This window comes from Phyllostomus discolor, chromosome 8 (genome assembly GCF_004126475.2).
Source record: "Phyllostomus discolor isolate MPI-MPIP mPhyDis1 chromosome 8, mPhyDis1.pri.v3, whole genome shotgun sequence".
Classification (NCBI taxonomy): domain Eukaryota; kingdom Metazoa; phylum Chordata; class Mammalia; order Chiroptera; family Phyllostomidae; genus Phyllostomus; species Phyllostomus discolor.
Genome location: NC_040910.2, coordinates 113,477,910 through 113,498,732, shown reverse-complemented (window position 1 = coordinate 113,498,732; position 20,823 = coordinate 113,477,910). Strand labels below are relative to the sequence as shown.

At 60.5% G+C, this 20,823-nt stretch overlaps 1 protein-coding gene across 1 annotated transcript in view; it reads right to left on the bottom strand.

Moving 5' to 3' along the window:
* RNF213 (ring finger protein 213) overlaps window positions 1-20,823 on the bottom strand; it is an 82,500-nt gene that overhangs the window by 21,863 nt on the left and 39,814 nt on the right. Inside the window, exons 22-41 of the mRNA XM_036009083.1 lie at window positions 20,318-20,483; window positions 19,352-19,569; window positions 18,414-18,554; window positions 18,141-18,305; window positions 16,426-17,581; window positions 15,642-15,835; window positions 15,270-15,425; window positions 11,106-14,714; window positions 9,760-9,896; window positions 9,339-9,434; window positions 8,299-8,417; window positions 7,422-7,541; window positions 6,799-6,932; window positions 6,287-6,434; window positions 5,989-6,124; window positions 4,328-4,519; window positions 3,470-3,615; window positions 2,251-2,405; window positions 1,067-1,273; window positions 333-514 (exon numbers count right to left, since the gene is read on the bottom strand). Of these exons, the coding sequence (XP_035864976.1) occupies window positions 333-514; window positions 1,067-1,273; window positions 2,251-2,405; window positions 3,470-3,615; window positions 4,328-4,519; window positions 5,989-6,124; window positions 6,287-6,434; window positions 6,799-6,932; window positions 7,422-7,541; window positions 8,299-8,417; window positions 9,339-9,434; window positions 9,760-9,896; window positions 11,106-14,714; window positions 15,270-15,425; window positions 15,642-15,835; window positions 16,426-17,581; window positions 18,141-18,305; window positions 18,414-18,554; window positions 19,352-19,569; window positions 20,318-20,483 (7,577 nt within the window). The remainder of the gene's footprint in view (window positions 1-332; window positions 515-1,066; window positions 1,274-2,250; window positions 2,406-3,469; window positions 3,616-4,327; window positions 4,520-5,988; window positions 6,125-6,286; window positions 6,435-6,798; window positions 6,933-7,421; window positions 7,542-8,298; window positions 8,418-9,338; window positions 9,435-9,759; window positions 9,897-11,105; window positions 14,715-15,269; window positions 15,426-15,641; window positions 15,836-16,425; window positions 17,582-18,140; window positions 18,306-18,413; window positions 18,555-19,351; window positions 19,570-20,317; window positions 20,484-20,823) is intronic.

The window sequence follows — 20,823 nt, the reverse complement described above, 5'->3', positions numbered from 1 at the left end:
ACTGCATGTCCCCAACCGTCCTGCCTGTCCCTGTCCTGCTCGGGGCCCTTTCCAGCTGCTCCCAGTCCCGGCATTCCTGCCGTGGAATCACGGAGCCCACCCACCTTCCCGTCACCGCCGGCACCCTGCACAGTCCCTGAACACCACTGTGCTGCTCCGTGCCTCCAGCCCCGGTGGGAAGCCTGGCATCGGGGGCCCCAGTGTGAGGGATGAAGGAGGAGAGGGCTCCTTCCGTGCAGGGAATGGAACCGTCTTTCTGACGTGCCTGGGACTCAGCATGCAGCCAGGGGGCGCGAGTGGAAGGCACCCAGCCGCTGATTCCCAGGACTCACCTCACTTCCCTGATGAGGTCTCTGGCTCTGCCCCCGCAGTCCTGCAGGTACCCCTCAGAGCAGAGGAGCTCCAGCGGCATCGACAGCTTCTTCACCATCTGCAGCCACACCTGGGGGCTGGGCTTCAGCAGGTCCCTCAGCAGCAGCTCGGCACAGGCCAGTGCGGCGTACACGTCCAGGGTCTGGGCAGAGGGAGAGCAGACCTGTGAATTGATGACTCCCCCAGCCCCCGGGGCAGCCGTACATCTGCAGCCCGGAGTCCCCAGCTGCTGGCCTGCTGTGCTCTCCTGGTCTAGGCCTGCAGCCGCATCTTTTTTTCTTTCTTTCTTTCTCATCCTCATTCGAGGACACACGCATTGGTTTTAAAGAGAGAGGAAGAGAGAGAGAGAAATCTATGAAAGAGAGAAGTATCGATCCTCTGCATCCCGTATGCGCCCAGACCAGGAATTGAACCTGCAACCCTTTGGTGCCCAGGACGATGCTCCCACCAACTTTGCCACCGGCTGGGGCCGCAGCCACAGCCTCCTCTTCACTGTGTCGGAACACAGCACGCGCTTGTTAGAAGTGTCCTGACTCCCGAGTCGCCCTGCTGTCTGTGCCCCGAGCTGGACTCTCCCATTTGGAGCGTGGCCCGCCAGCTCTCCCTCCCTGGGGGCCCCGGGAGTAGCCCCCACCCACTCCAGGGAGGCCGACCGCCGGCCACAAGCGCTAACTGTCCCCAAGAGGGGCCATACCATCTCACGTGTAGCCGGGTCGCGCCTCTGAGCAGCTTCAGTGAGGCTGTCTACAATCAGGGGATGGATCGTCAAGATTCTGGAGAAGTTCTGGAGCCGGATCCTGAAATGCTGATAGGCCAGGTGCACCCAGGGGAGGGAAAGCTCCTCTTGGGGTCTTTCCTCTCTCAGCTGCTGGACACAGGACCGCAGCGCCATCTGCAGGAGCTGGGGAGAAAACCAGGCTTTCCGTGGGACAACAGGAAAGGAAAACGCACACGTACCACCAGCACTGTCCCTGGTTCACTCCCTGATGTCATCCCTTCTGGCACTTTTACACCCATACCTGTCCTCCCCGTGGTCCCCAAGGCCGGCCCCAGTGTATCCTGGCGTTTCCCGCTGTGCACCGTGGACTCGAAGCACAGCACTCTCAGTGGCCGCACAGGCACCAACCGAGTGGCCGTCCTCTAGTTTGTCCAACCCTTAGTGTTAGACACTTGTTTCTGAGCTTCCATTTTTATAAGTAAAGGTAAGAAGAGCGTTCCTGGGACTAAACGGCTTGACCGTGTCTGCAGTGACGTCCTCAGGACGGGGTCACGGGTTTGGGTTTCGTGAAGTCCCCTGTCCACCCCGCCGGCCGGCCCCCGGACTGTGTGAAACCAGTTTTGCCACTGGGATAGGTAAAGACAGCATCTGAATTTGGGCACGTTTTGCTGGTTTACTGTGCATCTCAGCAACCGTACAAAGGTTTTCGGGGTGTCTGTATAATTCTGCCCAGCTGCTTTGTGACATTCACCCACTTTTTAAAGTTGTGGGGTTTTCTTATCGAGTCCTAACAATGTCTATTAACCCTTAATCGTATTGTTTCTAGATTCTCCTCAAATCTGTCACTTTCCTTTTTCAGGTACTAAAGTTTGAAGGAGTATCATTCTCACCGTGGAAGTTTCTGATTTCATTATTACCCTTGTAACGGTCACTTAAATAGTGACCTAGTTTTCTTCGAGAGAAACCGAGCATCTGAGAAGAAGGTGATCTAGGAGAACCAGAGGGTTTCGTCACCTTCCCAGAAAGCTCCATGTGCAGGGGCCTGGGCCAGGGGCTGCGATACGACTGCCTCGTCAGGCACCGGCCTCCTCTCAGACCACCTTCTGCCCCACAGAGCCACACCCGCAGCCGGTGCATGCTGCGTGCACGGCAGTACTTACCGTCAGTTCTTGCATGTTGGACACCTTCATGGTCAAGAGCAGGAAGTCCTGCAGGTAGCACTGGAACAGCTGCTGCCGCTCGGGCCCGGGGAGCCGTGCCAGGAAGCAGCCCAGCGGTGTCTGCCAGAAGATCTCCAGCAGCTTCTTGGGTGCTCCTGCGGGGAGACCACAGAGTGTCTCGGGGTGAAGAAGGGATGCACAGCCACAGTCGCTGGGCCACTGCTCCCTGGACACTCCCAGCAGGTCAGGGTCTGCGGGCCAGCAGCCGAGGGCAGCGGGCAGCCCATTCTGAGATCATGCCTGAACACTGTAGGTGGTTTCCAGGGAAATAACAGACACAAAGGCAGCATGGATATGAGTTCCGGTGACAAACAGCCTCGGTAGCCGCAAAGGGACGAGGCAACCTGAGGCAGAGCGAGTGCACCTCTGTCAAGTCAAGCCTCAGGGCCCCAGGGCCGGGCCCCAGGCTGCTCTCCAGGGCGGGTCCCACCCTGCTCCTGCCTTCTAGGCCCAGCGCTGTGCCGGTGGGGTGTGGCCTCGAAATCAAGAAACACTGTCTCCTCCGACAGAGCCTGCTTCCACCCTGCTCAGAATGAGTGGCAGAAACTGACTTAGAAAAACAAGCTCATCTTCAGGTCCCCTGACCCAGATTTTATTTTCCTTTATTTTTTTATTCTCACTGAGGACATGCTTGTTTATCTTAAAGAGAGGGGAAGGGAAACAGAGAGAAACACTGATGGGAGAAACATCAGTTGGTTGCCTCTCGTATGCACCCCAACCAGGGGCCGGGCCCACACCCCAGGCCTGTGACCTGACCGGGAATCAAACCCGTGACCTTTTGGTTTACAATACAATGCTCCAACCAACTGAACCACCCAGCCAGGGCAGTCCTGCATTTTTTAAAGGCAGTACTGGAAGTCAACTTTGAAAAGGTCATTCTACTCCAAACCGGTCTGCTCCCAAAGTGCTGCGTGAATGCTGGTGTCCCTGGAGGGCCGACAGCCGGACCGCCAGGCTGGGGACAGCAGGGCCACGAGGGGCCGTGGGGCTCGGGAGGGACACAGACAGTCAGCTCGGACGAAGGCACTCTGCTCTCGCCATGGGCAGTGGTTGAGAAAGGACCAGCTGAGGACACCTCCCGAGTCCTGTGTCACTGCTGCCCAGGAGCCGCCTGGGACAGCGCCCCACCCTGGGCCCCTCGCTGTGTCCCGGGGCGCACCTGCGGGCTCGGAGATGTACTGAGCCTGGACCCCCAGCTCCTCCACGTAGTCTTTGATTCTCCAGCTGAACGGGACGCTGTTGCAGTTGTCCCCCGAGAGCTGCATGTGGCCCAGCACTGGGATGTGCGACATCTCACTTCTGAACCTACCGAGGGGCCGCGGGGACAGGGAATGTGGCTGGTGAGGTGTCACCGGAGACTCACGCAGGACAGGGGAACTCTGAAGCCCAGCCATCTCAGCCCTCAAGACCAGGTCCCTCCGAGGCCTCGAGGACAGCTCGCGGGCCTCAGGTTCCTGTGAGGGAGGGACCCGGGACGACCCGCGCCACCCGCTTTGCAGACAGAACAGACGCGGACAGAGACATCGGGGGCCCAGGCCTCCCTGGGCCTGTGCAGACAGAACTCGACTCTCCAAGAAGCCTGCCTTCTAATCAGCCATCTTTTCCTCCTGGTGTGTCCAGTGCTGACCCCGAATTCCACTTACTCTACCTTGCTTATTAACCTCACACCCTGGAGCCAAAGCCCCCAAAATCCCAACAGGAGCCCTTGGGGAAGCCGGCTGAGCCCGAGTGGTGCAAGAGCCAGCCTGGGGGGCGGCTGGGTAGGCCCCCCATGGAGAGAGGACCAGGAAACGCCCCCACCAAGCAGCTGTGCAGCACAGCTTCTGTGGGGCAGGCCGAGGAGACGCACTCGGTGGGGCCTGCAGACAAGCCTGGGACAGGCTTCTTGGAACGGCACTCAACTCCCAGAGCAACTCTCCAGTGCGACTCTGGAGTCCATCTGTGTCATCGGACACTCGGGAGGGCGCACTCAGGTCGGGGCTGTCCCCGCACCACAGAGAGGAAGTCTGCACCTCACCTGGTAGCATTTGCCACGAGAGGAATGCTCAGCAGCTTCAGGTCACTGAAGATAAACATCCAAAGGTCTCTCGTCCACGACGGCACCTCGGGCACGGCCAGGAGCTCCAGGTTGCCGTCTCTGTCGATGACGGATATCATGCTGGCCAGGAGAGGGGTCACGGCGCCCTGCACCCGCTTCCAGAGGGTGTGCCTGCAGCGAGAGACCGGCGGCCCCAGCCCTGGGTCAGAGCAGCCACAGTGGGAAGGGGCACGGCGACCCCCAGTCAGGGACATCCCTGCTGGTTCGGAACCCGGGACCTGGGCGCTGAGCTGTCGTCCGTCACTTCTGCTAACTACAGGACCCTGCTTTTACGGTGATGTGGGCACATGACAAACTATAATCCTAGGTGATTAACACCGGGGAGAAAAATGCAACTCTCTTTTCAAAGAAGAAAATGCCCACTTGAATGTTTGTGTTTCTAGTACATGGGGACCCAGAGAGAATTCAGAACCATCTACTGAGGAAACAAAGCGTGACAGTGACCACAAAGACCACTCAATTGAAGGGGACGAATGCAAACTACAAAAAGGATGGAAGGCCACAGAGCTGACAGGTCAGCGCCGGCTGCAGGGCGAGGCCGGGCAGGCTGTGCAGACGCTGGGCTCTGGGCGCTGGGCCAGCCCGAGGATGGAGACTTCCAGGATGCAGACTGTCTAACCCGGAGAGGGCAGAGGACTTCAGTCCAAAACAAATAGAGGGTGACGACTTTGTCCCCAAGGCTGTGATGGTGAAGCAGCGGGCTCTGGAGGGCTGCCTGACGCCTGACACAGGTGAGCTAAATGCGTGTAGCTCTGGCCCGCACCCACCCGCAGGTGAGACGGGCCAGTCCGGAAGCGACAGCAAGCAGCAGGACGGGGAGGTGAAAGGTGGGATGTCCCACCCCCCGAACACCCGGCCGACCGGGCAGTTGAGGAACGAGGGTAGCGTGTGCAAGGGACCCAGAGAGCGAGGCTCTAATGGGTGCCGGTGGGAAACGGAGCCCCTAGGACTGTGCAGGCCTCAGGCGTGCCCGAGGGAGACGAGCACCCTTCCAGGTTCATCTCTTACACAGGTCCTGACTCAGAAAGTACAATTAGGGAAGCAATCAGGGATCACTGGAGAAGAAGAGACAGAAAACCCCTCCAGCCACAAAACCACATACGGGCTGAGACAACCCTGCCAATGGGGGCGCACCAGCCCCCCACCCCCGTGTCCTGGGCCACACGGGTCAGCATGGGTTCATCCCAAGCAAAGGAGTTCACGGAAAAAGGATCACGGGCACTAAATGAATCCCGCAGAATCTTGTTTTGTAGGTATCAAACAGCTTCAAGCAGGAGGTCTGGGAAGGTAATTTCTTTTCCCTCCCTATACATCACCTTCTTAATGTAGCAACCGGAAACATCGCCTGTTTCTACAGTTTGTCACAGGCTGGCAAGAGGTTACATCCTCCCAAAACGGGTTTAAACACACACAGAAGTAGAGAAAAGAGTTGGCAAACCCCCACATACCATCACCCAAACCATCTTGTACTTATTTTGGGGGAAAAGAAAAGATCGCTTTGAATCACTCAGAGAAAGAGCGGTCTGGCGCCCTGCCCCCAGCGGGGACAGGAAACGTGCGTGCCACCCCAGATCAGGTACCTGAACGTGCCCGCCTCCTGGAGGGCGTCGGGGTTGGAGGCTTCCTCCTGCACCCACCGCTCCTTGGCCAGCATGAAGCTCTCCTGCTTCCGTAAGAGGTCGTGGAGGCGCCGCTTGGCCTCCCGGGAGAACGCGGCTGCAACACAGCAGAGGGCACATGCATTGGCCATGTGCTGCAACCCTGTGCTGCGGATCTGCGCTGCTGGCCGGGCCACTGGGAGGGGAGTGGCCTTTCGCGTGGCCTGGGGCTCCAGATCCGAGAAGTCCAAGAGAGGCACGGGGACCCTGGGGACCTCACCTTTGTGCTCGTCGTCCTCACTGAGGAGGCCGAGCAGAATCTCCACACGCCTCATGTTGCGCTGACTGCGCTCACTCGGGTCCTGGAGCAGACCCACGGCGCTCTGCACGCAGCTGCGCAGCAGGTGGCTGGTGTCCAGGGCTGGCGTCTGTCATGACACGAGTGAGCTTCCGTCAGCCACCCCTGCGAGGCCGAGGCTCGGCTGGAGCCAGGTCCCGCAGCAGCGTGTGGGGTAGGTGCCGGGCAAAGCTCCCTGGCCATCCACATGCCCGACTGCTCGTGGACCCACAGCGACGTGGTCCCGTGTTCCCAGGACTCGGCTGGCAGTGGATGGACAGAGCAGAACCAGCCAGGAGATGGCAGGAGGAGCCCCGGCAGACCCTGTCCTGGTGACCCAGCTGCACTCTAAGCTGCCCTCTGCACCCCCTCCTCGGTCTCCTGGGGTAAGTGTGGAGCTCCTAAGGGTGCCCAGCAGCCCCCGGGAGGCCCCTGGACGGGAGAGCTGCACTCACGTGGCTCCTCCGGGGCTCAGAATGGTCCGTCTCCATGTCTGTCTCCATGTCCATCTGAGCCGTGGACCCCGGTTCATGGGGCTCCACTTCCATCTCTTCCTCATGGCCATCGCTGGCCCCGTGCCCCACCTCAGCTGCAACAGAAGTTACACATTCAGGCGACAGCCCAGAAGGCGGCTGCGGTGCTGACACTGGGCCAGAGAGCTGGGTGCAGACCTGCAGCCATTCCCTGGGTCCTGACTGCAGCCGCGTCCCCAAGGACAGCCCCAGGGCACGCAGATCAGCCTCCAGCCCGCCCTCGGGCCATGCAGTGGGAACCCCTCACTTCCGTCCCAGCTCTGAGGGTCCGTGCAGAGACAGAGGGGACACGTGCCATAGGCACCCACTTCTGCCACCTCAGCACCCACTGGGCTACTTCCAGTGGAAGCACAGCCTCTGCTCGGCCTTGGGAAGCAGCAGGGGGCTCTGGGGAGTCACCCGAGCTGCTTCCGAGGCACAGGGGCGAGGATTCGGTGCCAGGGGCACGACGGCCCTGCTCTCACGGCTCGTTGCAGCACTCCTGTCACCGCCCGGCTGCCACGCCGGCTGTCCCGTGTCCCCAAAGACTCTCCGTGGAGACGTACACTCCAATTCATGGTCTGGATCGAACAGCTGGCTGATGGTCACGTCCTGCAGCTTCGTCACATCCGACACCATGACTGTGGACCTCCGGAGGTCGTCGATGTGCACAGACCGCCACAGCCCTGCAAGGAGCGAAGCCACCGAATCTCCACGTGTCCTTTCCGGTCCACGCGTCAGGCAGAGCAGGCACACACCACACGCCCTGGTGTTCGACACCCTGCTGCCATGTGAATCCGTGACCGACGCAGACACCCCGCCGCCCATGCTGCATGTTAGCAACTTCGACAGGGTAACCCGTGTGCCCCTGACACGACCCACTTGGGAAAGCAGCCCGGATCAGGGCCGTGCGACTGTCACGCATCGGGACTCTACTGGCTGTCCGAGGTCACGACAGGGCTGTGGGACGCCGCACGGTCCCTCCCCCGGTCTGTGGAAGTACTAGAGCGAACTGTATGTGCCTGTTTCTGGAACTCCAACCTCCTTACCCAATAAACATTCGCTGAGCCATTCCTGACAGGTGGGGGAAAGAGAAGGAAACATTTAAGGTAGCACCCCCACCCCAAAACAGGTAGGTGAAGGATGGGCGAGTCTATTGCCGGTCAGCTGCGACAGCTTCTCTTGGGCAGCAAAAGGCGGGGGACCAGACAGACTGCTTCAGTGTTTGCGTGCGAGTCGGTAAAGGGAACGCCGCATGTTGGAGCAGCAAATCCCAAGATGAGAGTTTTTTGCAATAATCGTTGGTAACGAATCTAACTGCATCGAAACGGTTGTTGTTGAGATTAATGTTACTATTCCAAGTGCACATCTGGACACCCTAGGACCAGCTGGAAATTCCTCGAATGTCGCTGACGTAACCACGTTCGTCCATCTCTGTCCTACCTCCATGGGATCCCACGTAGGACCTCCCGCTTTCCATCCGGGACAGTTTGGTGATGAAGTAGACGAAGACGCGGTGCTGATGCCCCTGGTGCTTGCTGATCTCGTTTATAGCAGAATACCTGTGTTTTGAGCAGACGAGCCGAATCAGAGCGAAGGCACAGCCGGCAAGCCCACCGCAGTGGTGCCGGCGCTGGAGGGCGTCCCGGGCGCGGCCCACCTGAGGCCCTCCTGCCCTGAGCCCGTGTCGTCCCTCTGCCTCGAGCAGGCTTGTCTCATGGATCAGAAACCCTGACCTGGGCTCCCTGCTGGGCTCCCGAACTCTGCTGAGGGCAAGTCTAGCAGAAGTCTCCATCTCGGGGGATGGGGTGCCGCAGACAGACAACCATGCTGTGAACCTAGGCTCCCAGTGTGTGAAAAGGTCCAGAGGCCACTTTAAGTGACAGGGGACTCAGTTCTGAAAGTACCGTACCTCTCCTATAGACACTACACATACATCCAATTGTTTGATTTAAAGCTAATAATTACCAAGAGTCTGCACCCCGTCTTCCACAAGGGTGTTCTCTCAGACCTACTCTGTTCTAGCACGGGGACTTCCTGCACTTCCCCGTGTGTGCCGCCTCGGGCCTCTCCTCTTCCTGCTTCCCCTTCCTCGCTGTCTCCAGCCCACAGGTGGGAAAGCGACAAGGGAGAATTGTCGGTGTCTTTGTTCTATGTTTATTTTTTTTTTAAGATTTTATTTATTTATTTTTAGGGAGGGAAGGGAGGGAGATAGAGAGAGAGAGAGAGATAGAGAGAGAGAGAGAAACATCAATGTACGGTTGCTGGGGGTTATGGCCTGCTACCCAGGCATGTACCCTGGCTGGGAATCGAACCTGCGACACTTTGGTTCCCAGCCCGCGCTCAATCCACTGAGCTACGCCAGCCAGGGCTTGTTCTATGTTTATTTGAGGCTGTGCTATTTTCTGGGAAGGAATTCCTTGGGGCTCCGCAGTGAATCTGGGACGCCCCCCGTGGTTTCTGAAGGGAGAACAAAGACGTACTTAGCGGAGGCGATGAGCTGAGCGCTGCGCACGCCGTCCTCGAAGTCCGTCTGAACGACAAGGATCTTGCACGGGGCTGTGTGGGTCACGCACTTTCTGAGAAAAGGGAAATCGGGCCAGTGAGTCTCCATCATAAAAATGGGGTGACGCTGCCCCCGCCCCTCCAAGTGATAGGAACTGCCCGGCGAGTGGGCGACCCAGCAGCAGAAGACTAAACAAAACCCCAGGAAATGCTCCCTCTGGCGCTGCGAGGACTGGTTTCGGAGGAGGGCGTGCACGCAGAGGAAGGACTGTCCTTCTCAGAGTCGTGGGCCCTCTCGTACATGAGCCAATGCCGGTGACGCCGCCCGTGGCTGCTGCAGCCAAGCGGCCAGCGCCGGGGCAGGTGGGTAGTGCAGAGGGCAGGAGGCGGGGGCCTCACCGGACTTCTCTGAGGAAGGAGTACTCGGTGTCGAACTGCTGCAGCGACAGGATTGTGGGTCTCAGTGCCTTGCCGGTGACTTCCGATGCTAAAACCTCACAGTCATGGCCGGTCAGCAGTCTGGAGAAAGTGGTGATCTGCAAAGGCGGGAGTGCAAACCGTGTCCGCCCCACCCGGATTCGCCAGGGCGCTCGGCAAGGGGCGGATCTTGAAAAGGCAGAAGAGGGCACGACCCCGGAGTTTCTAAACCAGGTGGTGCCGTGGGAGCCACCCCGGTCGAAAGGCATTGGGGGGAAGATGTTCTGTCCACAGGACGGGGCCTCCTCCCATTTGCTCCCAACAGACATAAGCCCAGGGGCTCAGCACAAATGATACGTCGAGTCTCCCCAATGGCCTCACATCCGACTCTCCGGGGAATCTGCCGTGAGGAAGGCATCTCCCTTTCTAGGCTGTCCGTGAGTCCCCTCTGCCCCGCACCCCGCTTGGCACAGCCGGGACCCTCCACACGGGCAGGCTGACCTCAGGCCGCCGCATCCCTGCCTCCGGGCCTGGCTAGCTGCTGAGCTGAGCCCCGCTGCACTGCACACAGACACGGTGGTCTCTGGGCAGCCGAGGGGCCCCCATTGGGGTTCACCCTGCCCCCAAACTTGCTGCTCTTCCAGCATTCGCTGTTGTGACTCACCAAACCTGCGGCCACGCCAGCAAGAACCCGGTGTGAGAGGGGCTCCCTCACACGGAATCAGTTATCTGCGCTTCCTTACTCCTGCCCCGCAATCCCACCCAGCTATCGTCGGCTTTGAGGGCTCACAGCAGCCCCCGCCCACACCAGTGCATCTTTTCTGTGACAGCCTTGCACCTGACCCCCCCATCTCAACACATCCTTCTCCACTGTGCCCCTCCGCACAGGGGAGACCTTGCGTCTCAGGGCCTCTGGCAAGGCCGCCCACGGAGCCTGCCCAGTGGCCCCCAGCCTGCCTCTAGGCACACATAGCCCTGGGCCCCAAGTTCTGTCAGCGACCACCTCCTGGGCGCGCACAGACTGTGCTGTTTCCCGCCTGCCGCCTTTGCTCCAGCAGGCCCTCTGCCTGCGACACCCGCCTGGCCAGAGCTCCCAATCCGTTCAGGGCCGGCTCTCGCAGAAGGGGCCTCCCGACCTCACGGTCAGGCCACCTGGCGATTCCGGGCGGGGCGGACACGGTTTGCCCCGCGCTTCGTGCTCAGCATGGACAGGAAGCCAAGTCTCGACACACCCCGCTGTGCTTCCTAGACACTGACTGGGAGGGAGCCTCGAGCTCCTGACCCCGGGGACCGAGGGCTCTGAGGGGAGGGCGGGTGGGGACAATCACCTCGGTGAAGACGGCGTGGCGCTCCGGCTCCAGCTCCGACTCCAGCAGGCGTAGGTGATCCCGCAGGAAGTCTGCAAAGGAGTCGTGTTGTTGCCTGTAGTAGTATTCCTGGGCCAGGGAGTTCGCCGCAAACACGCTCAGGGAGGCCGTGCTGAGCCGGACCACGGCGTCAGGCGTGGCACAGTCCAGCAGCACCAACTTGGCGTCCTCCAGCACCTTCCGGTAATGCTCACGGGTCACGGCCCGGGGACCCAGCCTCTCTATGACCTGGAGCACCACGGAGGCGCAGGTGTCTGAGTGGTAGCCGACGAAGACATCCGAGGGGCTGTATTTGTGTGTGGCTCCCACCGACGTCGCTGGGACGCTGACGAAGCTGTCCACCCAGGCCTTGAGCTCCTCCACAATGTCCTTCTGCCATCTCTCCAGCACGGTGTTGATGTCCAAATAATGCTTCTCCAGCCGGTTGATGAGGGGGATGGGGAAGTGGTTGTAGACGACGTCCTTCTCTTCGATGACTATCAAACGGAAGTCTGGGTGGACCCGGCACTTGACGCGATGGGTCCCCAGGCCCAGGTCCACGTACTTCTGGCCCCCAAGGTGGACGTAGTACTGGTTGAGGGCGTCGTAGAGGCTCTCGTACAGGTTTTGCAGGTTGAGCAGCACCACCATCCTGCCAGTCTCCATGCAGATCTTCACCCGGTTGATGTTCCTGCAGATCTGCGTGTACTCCTGGTCCTGGGGGAAACTGGAGCCAAAGATGATCTCCGGCTGCCGGTCCTCGTGGAAGAGGGTCTGCTGCAGGATCTGCAGGGCCGCGTAGTTCCTGGTCAGCAGCAGCAGGTAGCGGGACTCCGAGTCCTCCGGGTCCCCGCCCTGTGCCTGCGTGGCGTCCCCGTACATGTTCTGCTCGATCAGCTGCATGGTGTTGACCTCCTTGGAGAGCCGGGCCTCGGGCAAGCTGTTCGCGAAGATGTCCAGAGCGCAGATGCCCTCTTTGCCGCTAAAGTTCCGCAGGACGGCCTGGGCGATGTCCTGCGGGGAAGGCTTCTTGTTGGAGGCTTTGGCGCTGGCAAAGACCATTTTGATGAGGCTGTAGTAGTCCCGGAGCCCGAAGAACTCCTTGTCTTGGAGCTCGCACACTGTTTCATAGGCTTTGGCGAAGGACTTGAAGTAGCCTTTGACCTTCTCCTGCACGAGGGAGTCCGAGGAGCAGATGCCCTTGGCGCTCTCTATGAGCTCTTTCCTGTTGGGGCTGCCGCGCGACACGAAAATGCCCCGGTTCATCTTGGCAGGGTCCAGGGCCCAGTTGGAAATGCCGATGAAGCCCACTTTTTTGTGGGGGGCGGGGTCGTCTTCAATGCAGCCATCCTCCAGCAGCGGGTGCAGGGCCTTGAGAGGCATTTTGGGCGAGTCCTCGGCCAGGCCGACCTCGTCGAGCACCACCACGGAGACATACTGCCGCAGGTCCTTGTCCTGCTGGAAGCGGGCGCACTGCCGGAAGGTGCCGATGATGCCCTGCGGCGTGGAGTGAGGGCTGCACTGGAACGACACCAGGTGGACCTGCTTCAGGTTCCGGAAGAGGTCCGAGTGGGCGGCCTGGCCTTGCATGGCATCTGCCACGATAGTCTTGGCGAGAGATTTAGAGCTGCCGGGCTTGCCCACCAGGAAGAGGGGGATCCTGAGCTCAATGCAGACGACCATCATGAAGACATTCTCTTTCAGAGCCAAGTTCTTGGCGATGGTGTTCCGCAGAGGCACACCCTCCAGAAAGAGGTCCTGCACCCGCGTTATGGTGTCCAGCACAGCCTTGCTGTCATTGTACGGCTGCGGAAGGAACTGGCAGATGGCTTTCCGGTACAACTTCTGCTTCTCCAGAGAGGCGTGATAGCACACGCCGACGGCCAGCACCAGTGCCCAGAGGACAGGGTCTTCCTCGACGTCCCCGCAGGCGTGGACAGTGGCACCCCGCTGGGACAGCAGCATCTCACTGTGCTCGTGGAACCACCGGAAGACCCTGACGCAGCGCTCCACGTCCCGGAGGCTGACGAAGCTACACTCATCGCCGCACTTCCTCATGAAGCACTGGGAAACAGACAGCACGTCAGTGATCACGTGCATCTGGTCGTCACCAACCACGGTGGTGTCCACCAGCCTCTGGACGATCTGCTGGATGTACAGCCTCTCTGTGGCGTCGTTCAGCTGCCCGAAGTCCCACACGAGAGGAGTCAGACTTGGCGGCAGAGCGTGCACCCGGTACACCAGCTGCCGGAGTGGCGTGGAGCCCAGCCTGTCTGCCGTCTCCTCGGCCCTCACCCGGTAGCCCAGGCCGGCGGCCTCCAAGCGGGAGATCATCTCCGGGGAGTGCTTCCGGTACGGGTTGCAGGCTGCAATGATGTGCAAGCCGGAGCCCTCCGCCAGCCGCCGGCCGCCCACCGTGCGGTCACACAGGACCTCCTTGATGCAGCTGACGGCTTCCGTTGTGTTGGCCTCATCGAAGAACAAGACGGTGTCCAGCTGGTGCTCCTCCTTGTTGACGAGGGCGAGGCTCTCCGCCTCCTGGACCCTGGCGTAGATCATGTCGGCGGTGGTCCCCCCGTGGACCTTCACCAGCCTCACGGTGTCAGCATGAGCGTAGCCGCGCCGCAGGTCGCTGAGGAACTTGATGAGCCTGGTCTTCCCACAGCCAGTCTCCCCCATGACGATGACGGGGATGCCGCAGCGGAAGCGCATCTCGATGGCGAGGATCTTCAGCATGTTGTCCGTCGTGAGCTCGTACGTGTCGTCAGGGTCCATAACCCACTGGATCCCCAATGCCATGCAGAGTCGCTCGAGCTTCTTGTCTCTGGGCAGCTGGTCGAAGTCGACGTTGAAGGGCACCCTCTGGAGCAGCAGCCCCTGGTACAAGTCCACGGTCATGACGTCCTTCTTGATCACCCTCTTGCTCACGTGATCGATGGCGTCCACCATGCCCTGCGGGTTGGGCTGCAGGTGGAAACCGATGAACGTCATGGACGTGTGGTCACCGTTGAAGAACACGTATGGGTGCGGCTCCGACTCCCACCTCCTCCGCAGAGAGAAGGGGGCTATGTCTTCCTCCTTGACCCCGTCCATGGTGACCATGTGCTTTCCTGGGCTCTGGTCGGATGTGTGCAGGGTGGGCGTGGCGAAGTCTCTCGCCATGAAGATCATGAAGGTGACCACGAAGTTCTTGAAGCCCCGCAGCGTGTCCCCGACGATGCTGGGGTTGCAGAAGAGGGAGGCCTCGCAGTCCCCGAGCTGGTAGTTCAGGAACTGTGCGAAGTTCCAGAGCTCCGACCAGGACGGGTCGACCACCCCGCAGTAGATGAGGAGGTACTGGATGCACTCCTCGGGGGTGCCCTCGACCCGGCCTCTCCGGTACTGGAACACGTCCAGGTCTTGTTTCTGGTGGAACCGTTTCAAGTACTGGAAAGGCCTTTGGAAGGTCTCGCTGCAGAACTCGGCCTGATCCATCCCTGGCTCTCTGCAGTTCCACTGGAGGTGGAGCTCCATGTCGATCACTTCTTTGGGAGGCCTGCAGGTGACTTTGGGGAAGACGTCAAGAAAGCTGAACTGGGGGGCCTGTGTCCTCTAGAAAGGAGAGAGATGAATGAAATGGTTAGGAACACACTTCCTTTAAAAGATGCCGCTGTGTTTGAACCCTCCACATGGTCTAGAAGGGGCAGGACTTTGTGGACAGCCACTCGTCACAGAGCAGTTTCTGTCGCCTGCTGTCTGCATAGGGGCTGTGCCTTTGCCCACTCGGGCCTGGTAGGAGCTGACACCGAATCGCTCCACTGAGTGTGCGGGCACAACACTCCCTTCTGTTGGGAAATGCATGCGACGGAAGTCCCCCCCACCAGCTGCATCAGGAGAGACGTCCCGCCGGGTGGGTGGATTTCCCGTGCCCAGAGGCACCGCTGGCCCCGGCCTCAGGCCCAGAGCATCACCCGTGAGGCGAACAGACTGAAGATGCTGCTAACTGGTGAAACTGTCTTGATTCCAGGCATTTAAATAAACGGGTTCGAAGACTGCTTTTTGTTGGCTAAGACCATTCTGCTGCTTTGCTAAGGCAGAAGTAGGGGTGCCAAACAGGTCCGAGGGACCCTGCCCCACCGTGACGGGACAGGGCCCGGGGCTGCGCACCCGTCTGGAAGGCCCCTGAGGCAGCGCCGAGTGCCCTTCCAGGATCTCGATGATGTACAGATGGCGCGGGTTCCGAAGCCACATCTTCCCGTTTATATCCATTAAGTGCTGTAGGATCAGGAGTTTGAAGAGAAACGCCCACATTCCCGTCTCCACCTAAAAACAGAATCACAGTCGCATGGATCTGTGAGTATTTATTCAGAAGACCAGGTCGCCCACCCCAAGGACCTTCTCATCCTGGTCTTCGATGCGGTAAGACTGAGGATCAACACGTGACCGAGAAATCCCTTACGCCGGGAGGAGGCGGGACAGGACGTAGGAGGAGCGTCCTCTGTGCCGGGGCCACTGGGCGGCAGCCCGAGGGGCACTCACCGAGGAGGTCACGTCGAAGTGGAAGATCATGGGTCTCGCCTGGTACTGGGCGCTCAGGAAAGGCAGCAGAGAGCCCAGGACCTGGTGCTCGTCCACCTGAGGGTCGATCAGCCGGACGATTTTCAGAGGCACATTTTTCCCACTGAACTTCATTTGCAGAGTTTCATGCAACCTCTTCACGTAGAGAGACTTTCCTGTAACGTTGAAGTATGGAGATTGGGTGTCAGGGCCCAGAACCACGGATGAGAGGGTCCAGCAAGGAACAGCACAAGTCACTTCTCTCTGCAAACCTCAAACCAACGTGACGCCACACAGAATTAAAAAGCCCTCGCCCTTCCTGGCTGTCCCCTGCTCATGGCGTGCGCCGCTTCCCTGGGACCAGCGACATGATGCCAGCAGGCTGTGGGGGGCGCAGGCCTTTGGGGGGATAAAGTCAACTGGGCAGAAAGGTGGTAGGGTCTAGGCCTGTGTTCCTCTTCAGGACAGAGACCATCCCTCCTCCTGCGCTCACAACCCATGCCAACCCCCAAGTGGCCGGTGGAGTTTAAAGAGTCCTGGGGCCGTCAGGAAAGGCTGGCTAGACAGGGAGGGTGCGCTGGCTCCCAGGAGTCCCGTTCAGTTTCAGGCTCCGACTTGCAACTTCAGGGGAGGCACGCCTCCACGAGACCCACATTCCCGTCTTGTGGGAGAGCTTCATTCATCCAAGTCACCTCCCATCCCTGAGAGATAAGGGAGAGCCACGGGGGGTCCCCAGGCCCCATGGGCCCACCCACCCCAGCATTACCAACACCAGCTCTCTCTGAGGCCACGATCCCAACACACATCCGGTCCCTGAACGCAGCTGCGGCCGATGGGGTCTGCTCGGGGACCTGGTAGTGATGAGCCAAGTAAGCCTGGATGGCCTCGAGGGTCGCCTGCGGGGTGACGGGGACCTTGTGCTGGCTGAAGGCCGAGGGAAGGTAGCAGTGCTCCCGCTCGGAGTCGCAGACCAGGACGAGCTGGTAGTCCTCCCGGTGGGGCTGCACGCACAGGCTCTGGAAGAACGCCTCTACCCGGCAGGCCACCTCGTAGCTCAGCTGGTCCGCGTGCAGCAGGCTGTATATGCCGTGGCCCTGGGAGCTGGGGCTCAGGCAGCGGCGCAGGAGGAGCGCCACCTCCTCCAATGTGGTGTCCGGGGTGCACAGCAGCACCTCGTCATAGGTGGGTAGCGGCTGCCGTGGGCTGCGCATGTAGAGGGCCAGGGCGGCCAGCAGCACCTCCGAGGGGCCGCAGACGATGAGATTGGGCTGGCCGGCCTGCAGGCCTTTCGGGAGCTCCCGTGTGATGGGAGACCGGCCCTTCGTCGCCAGGTGAGCCAGGCAGCGGCCCAGGCCCTCGAGGTCCAGGCAGTGGGGCAGGTAGTCACACATGCCCGTCAGGGACTGTTCCATGATGACCCTGAGCTTGTCCACCAGGCCAGGCGCACCGCTGAGCATGAGCGTCAATTCGTCTGTCTGTGTCAGAGGCCACCGTCGGGCTGCCACGCTGTTGGGCCTCCGGCAGGCCTCCCACACATCCTGGGCTCTGCAGTCAGGCTTGAGGAAGGACAGCATGGTGAGGGCGGCGTCCTCGGGCGGGTGCCTCAGGAGCTGCGTGCTCAGGTAGACCAGCTGCTCGGCCGTGTAGTAGTTGAGGTAGAAGTGCTCAGCTCGTTTTTGCGCCACAAAAGCCTCCCACTGGCCCAGGAAGTGCTCCATCTCTCGGCAGATGGCCTCCAGCACCAGGGCCAGCGGCCCTTGACCCTCCAGCGTCGGCAGCTGCCACGGGCCAAAGTCTACCTGCACAGAGGCGTCGCCTTCGGGGGAGCAGTACACCTCGGCCCTCCAGTCCCGGAACAGCAAGTTCCCGGCGGAGTAGAGGCTGATGAAGGAGTGCACGAGCCTCTCCATGTTGGAGAACACCTGTGGCCAACAGAAGCAGGAGGCAGGTGTCACAGACCTGGTCACGGGGAAGAGACGCACGCACACAGACCGGGGACCTGCCGGGCTGGAGCTCCGGGAGGGGGCCGAAGGCCAGAAGTTGTAAAGGTTCAGGAGATCATGTGAAAACTACAAATGAACTTTTGAAGAAAACCCTCGTAACAAAGTGCAGAGACTGTTCCCATGTGTTTTCGATGCAGTTCCCGAGGTACCTGCAAAGCTGCCCGCCTTCCTCTCGAGGGCACTTCGGGGTCTTGCTCATTTGCAGGCTGAAGGGGGCAACTGAAGTTTCTTTCTAAGAACCTCGCGTGGGGTCCCCCCCTCTCAGGGACAATGCCCTCTGTGGATATTGAGAAGGAGTTGCTAACCAAAGGGCCTGTCCCACCAGAGACACCCCCTTGGGTCCTAAGTTTGAAGGACACGCACTCCACAGGCCCACGAGTTTCAGGGCAGAGCAATCCCTAGCTACCAGGTCCACACGCAGCCCCCTTCCTGCCTCCGGCCACTCAGCAGGGGCCTGGCTCCGGGAAACAGCGCTCACCTCCGAGAATACCTCCACCTCCGTGCTGTTCTGGTCTTTCCTGCCAGACATGAGCATCAGTTTGTTCAAAAGCTCCTTCAGCTCCTCCAAGGAGTACTCTCGCTCCTCCCTGATGGCCCCATGGCTCTCGGGCAAGACGAGATGGAGAACCGAGTCTGGGGAAATCTGTGGGACGAGAGACGTGTAGGGATGGCTTAGTGCTGGGACAGCTCCCCAAGATGTGCAGCAGCCTGTCCCAGCCGAAGCTGGCATGCCCGGCTGTGGGAGGCTCACCGGCTTGCCATCATCAGGTGCCTGGACCACGTAGACACCTCTGCTGTTGATGGCGGTGGCCAGTGACAGGGACGACAGCTCCACGGACCCGTGACTTTCCTTCACCGTCTTCAGCCACTCCAAGTTCCGGGCAGAGTCACGCTGTCGGGATAAGAGAAGGGGCGGGGGTCACGTCCTTCCTCTCTCCCCGAGTGGCCTTCGAGCACAGACGCCTCCTCCCTGCCACAGGCTGGGCGAGGTCCCCAAGCACGGGAGGCCACCTCGCCCACTGCCCATGCCCCTTGCGCTCTGGGCCGCCTCTCCCAGGACACTCGTGACGTGGTGTTGCCGTTTCCCTTCTGGATGTACTTGGGGATGTCCAGACAAGGTGGACAGAAGGCCAGATAGGCCAGGGCTGCCAGTCTCCTGTTCCCATTGCCCTTTGAGGTCCCCCAGTCCAGCCAGAAGAATGAAAACTACAAGACCCTTTGTCTGGGTGGGCACTTCCCGCAGAGAAAAGGGAAGCTCCCAGCAGCTCCCTGCACTGCACCCCCGGGACCCAGCCGTCCAAAGACACGTCTGCTCACAAGGGAAGCGATGCGGGGGTCCACTTGGACCTGGTGAGGACGGCGCACATAAACGAAAGTGTTCATGTTTTCTGATAAACAGGATATCGATCCAAGTTGTGGAAAACACCAAAAGTATACAGAAGTCACAGCCACCAGCACCTGGGGACACCCTGGCGACCCTTGCACACGTGGCAGTTCTGTGTCCCTCCGCAACATGGGACACAGAGAAAGCTCTCTCACAGGGGAGGGGAACCTCTTTGCAAGCGTCGTCACCGACATCTGTGTGAGCGCCTACCATGGGCGCACGACAGCATGCACACTGGCACCTCTGGTCCCACAGAGCAACGCTCCCCAGACCCCACCTGCTCAGGAGCCAGAAAGAAGACTTACAAGCTTTCTGGGCAGATGCCGGTCGTTTTCCAGGGCCTTCCACAGTTCTTTCAGAACACCCATGAACTCACGGAAGCCCGCGCTCACGTCCAGCTTGTAGAGCAGGCACGCGTAGCCCTGCACGGCATCGTGGAAGCAGGCCACGCGGTCCACGTCGATGTCATTCTCCCCCGCAGAGATGGAGGCCAGGTCCACGAACACCTTCAGCTCGTGGATGCCTGGGGGCGGGGAGTGACCAGACAACACTCAGAGACTCACACCGTGGACCAGAGCCCTTCCTGAAGACGTCACTGGGCGTGTAGCGGTTTCTAGGCTTGCACCCACTGTCTGCTCTCAGTGCACAGCTGGCACCTTTCTTTCGCCTCTTCCCTGACCGAGCCAGCCACGTCTGAGCTCACGGTCGGCAGCGCCAGGCACCGCCCGGCTTTCGTGCGCCCGACCCCACCTTACGTTCACAAGAACAGGCTCGGCGGGCGCGGACCCTGACCGCAGAAGCAGCACACACCGGCCCTCTCCGGCTCCCCAGCAGGACCCGTGACTAGGGCTTGCTCTGCTCACAAGTGACACGTGGGAACCCTTCCCTGCTCGCCCCATAGGGTCAAAGGGCCAGACGTGACAGGGGCCTGAGCAGCAGAGCCCTTTCAGAGCAGATGACCCGCTGTCCAGGAGGACTGGTGCCGAAAGCCCCTACATCCCAGCCCAAACCACAGGAGCCCACCTTAACCTTTACTGGAAACCAAGCAGAGGAAAAACTCCAGGGGGGGCAAGGTTTTAAAGAAAGTGATCCCTGGCAGTCACAGCAAGGAAGCCGTTTTCACACCAGAGCGTGAGCAATGCGGTCCTGGTGTAAAACCTGCCACTTGCACGTGGCCCGTGGCCCATCCCTCACGCAGCCTGTCCGCTTAGGACAGCCAGCCCGGACCCCACGGGCACACTCGGCCCCGCAAACCCCATGATGGGCCGCACCTCCGAGCGCCCCCCGGACCCAGGCAACGAACTCCCTCCTCATGGCCAGCTCCTGCAGGGCCTGGAACCGGGGATCGTCCACGTCCTGCAGCAGCCTGTTGGAGGACACGACCGTCTCGTCGATCTGGGCCAGGGTCCCATGGCGGAAGTCCTCCACACGGTCCGTCTGTAAGACAAGGCTCTGCTGGGGGTGGGGCCTGCCCAGGCGGGACCCCAGAGCCTGCCCGGGAACGCAGACCTCCTGGGCTGCAGCCGCGAGGACGAGGAGACAGGCACCCGAGGCTCTGTTCCCAGACCGGGACACCGCGCCCTCGTGCTGCCCCCTTGGTCAGCAGCAACCTCAGCTCCTCTGCAGCCACCTCCCGCCAAGCAGCTCGCCCGAGAGCCCGCCCAGCACTATGCACGCTCTGCCTGTTGTGCAGGTAGGGAGGCGAGGCCCCCCACTGGGACCCACTCAAGGTGCGAGGGGACAGGTGGGAGAGGCCACAAAGCGCCTGACACCCCTT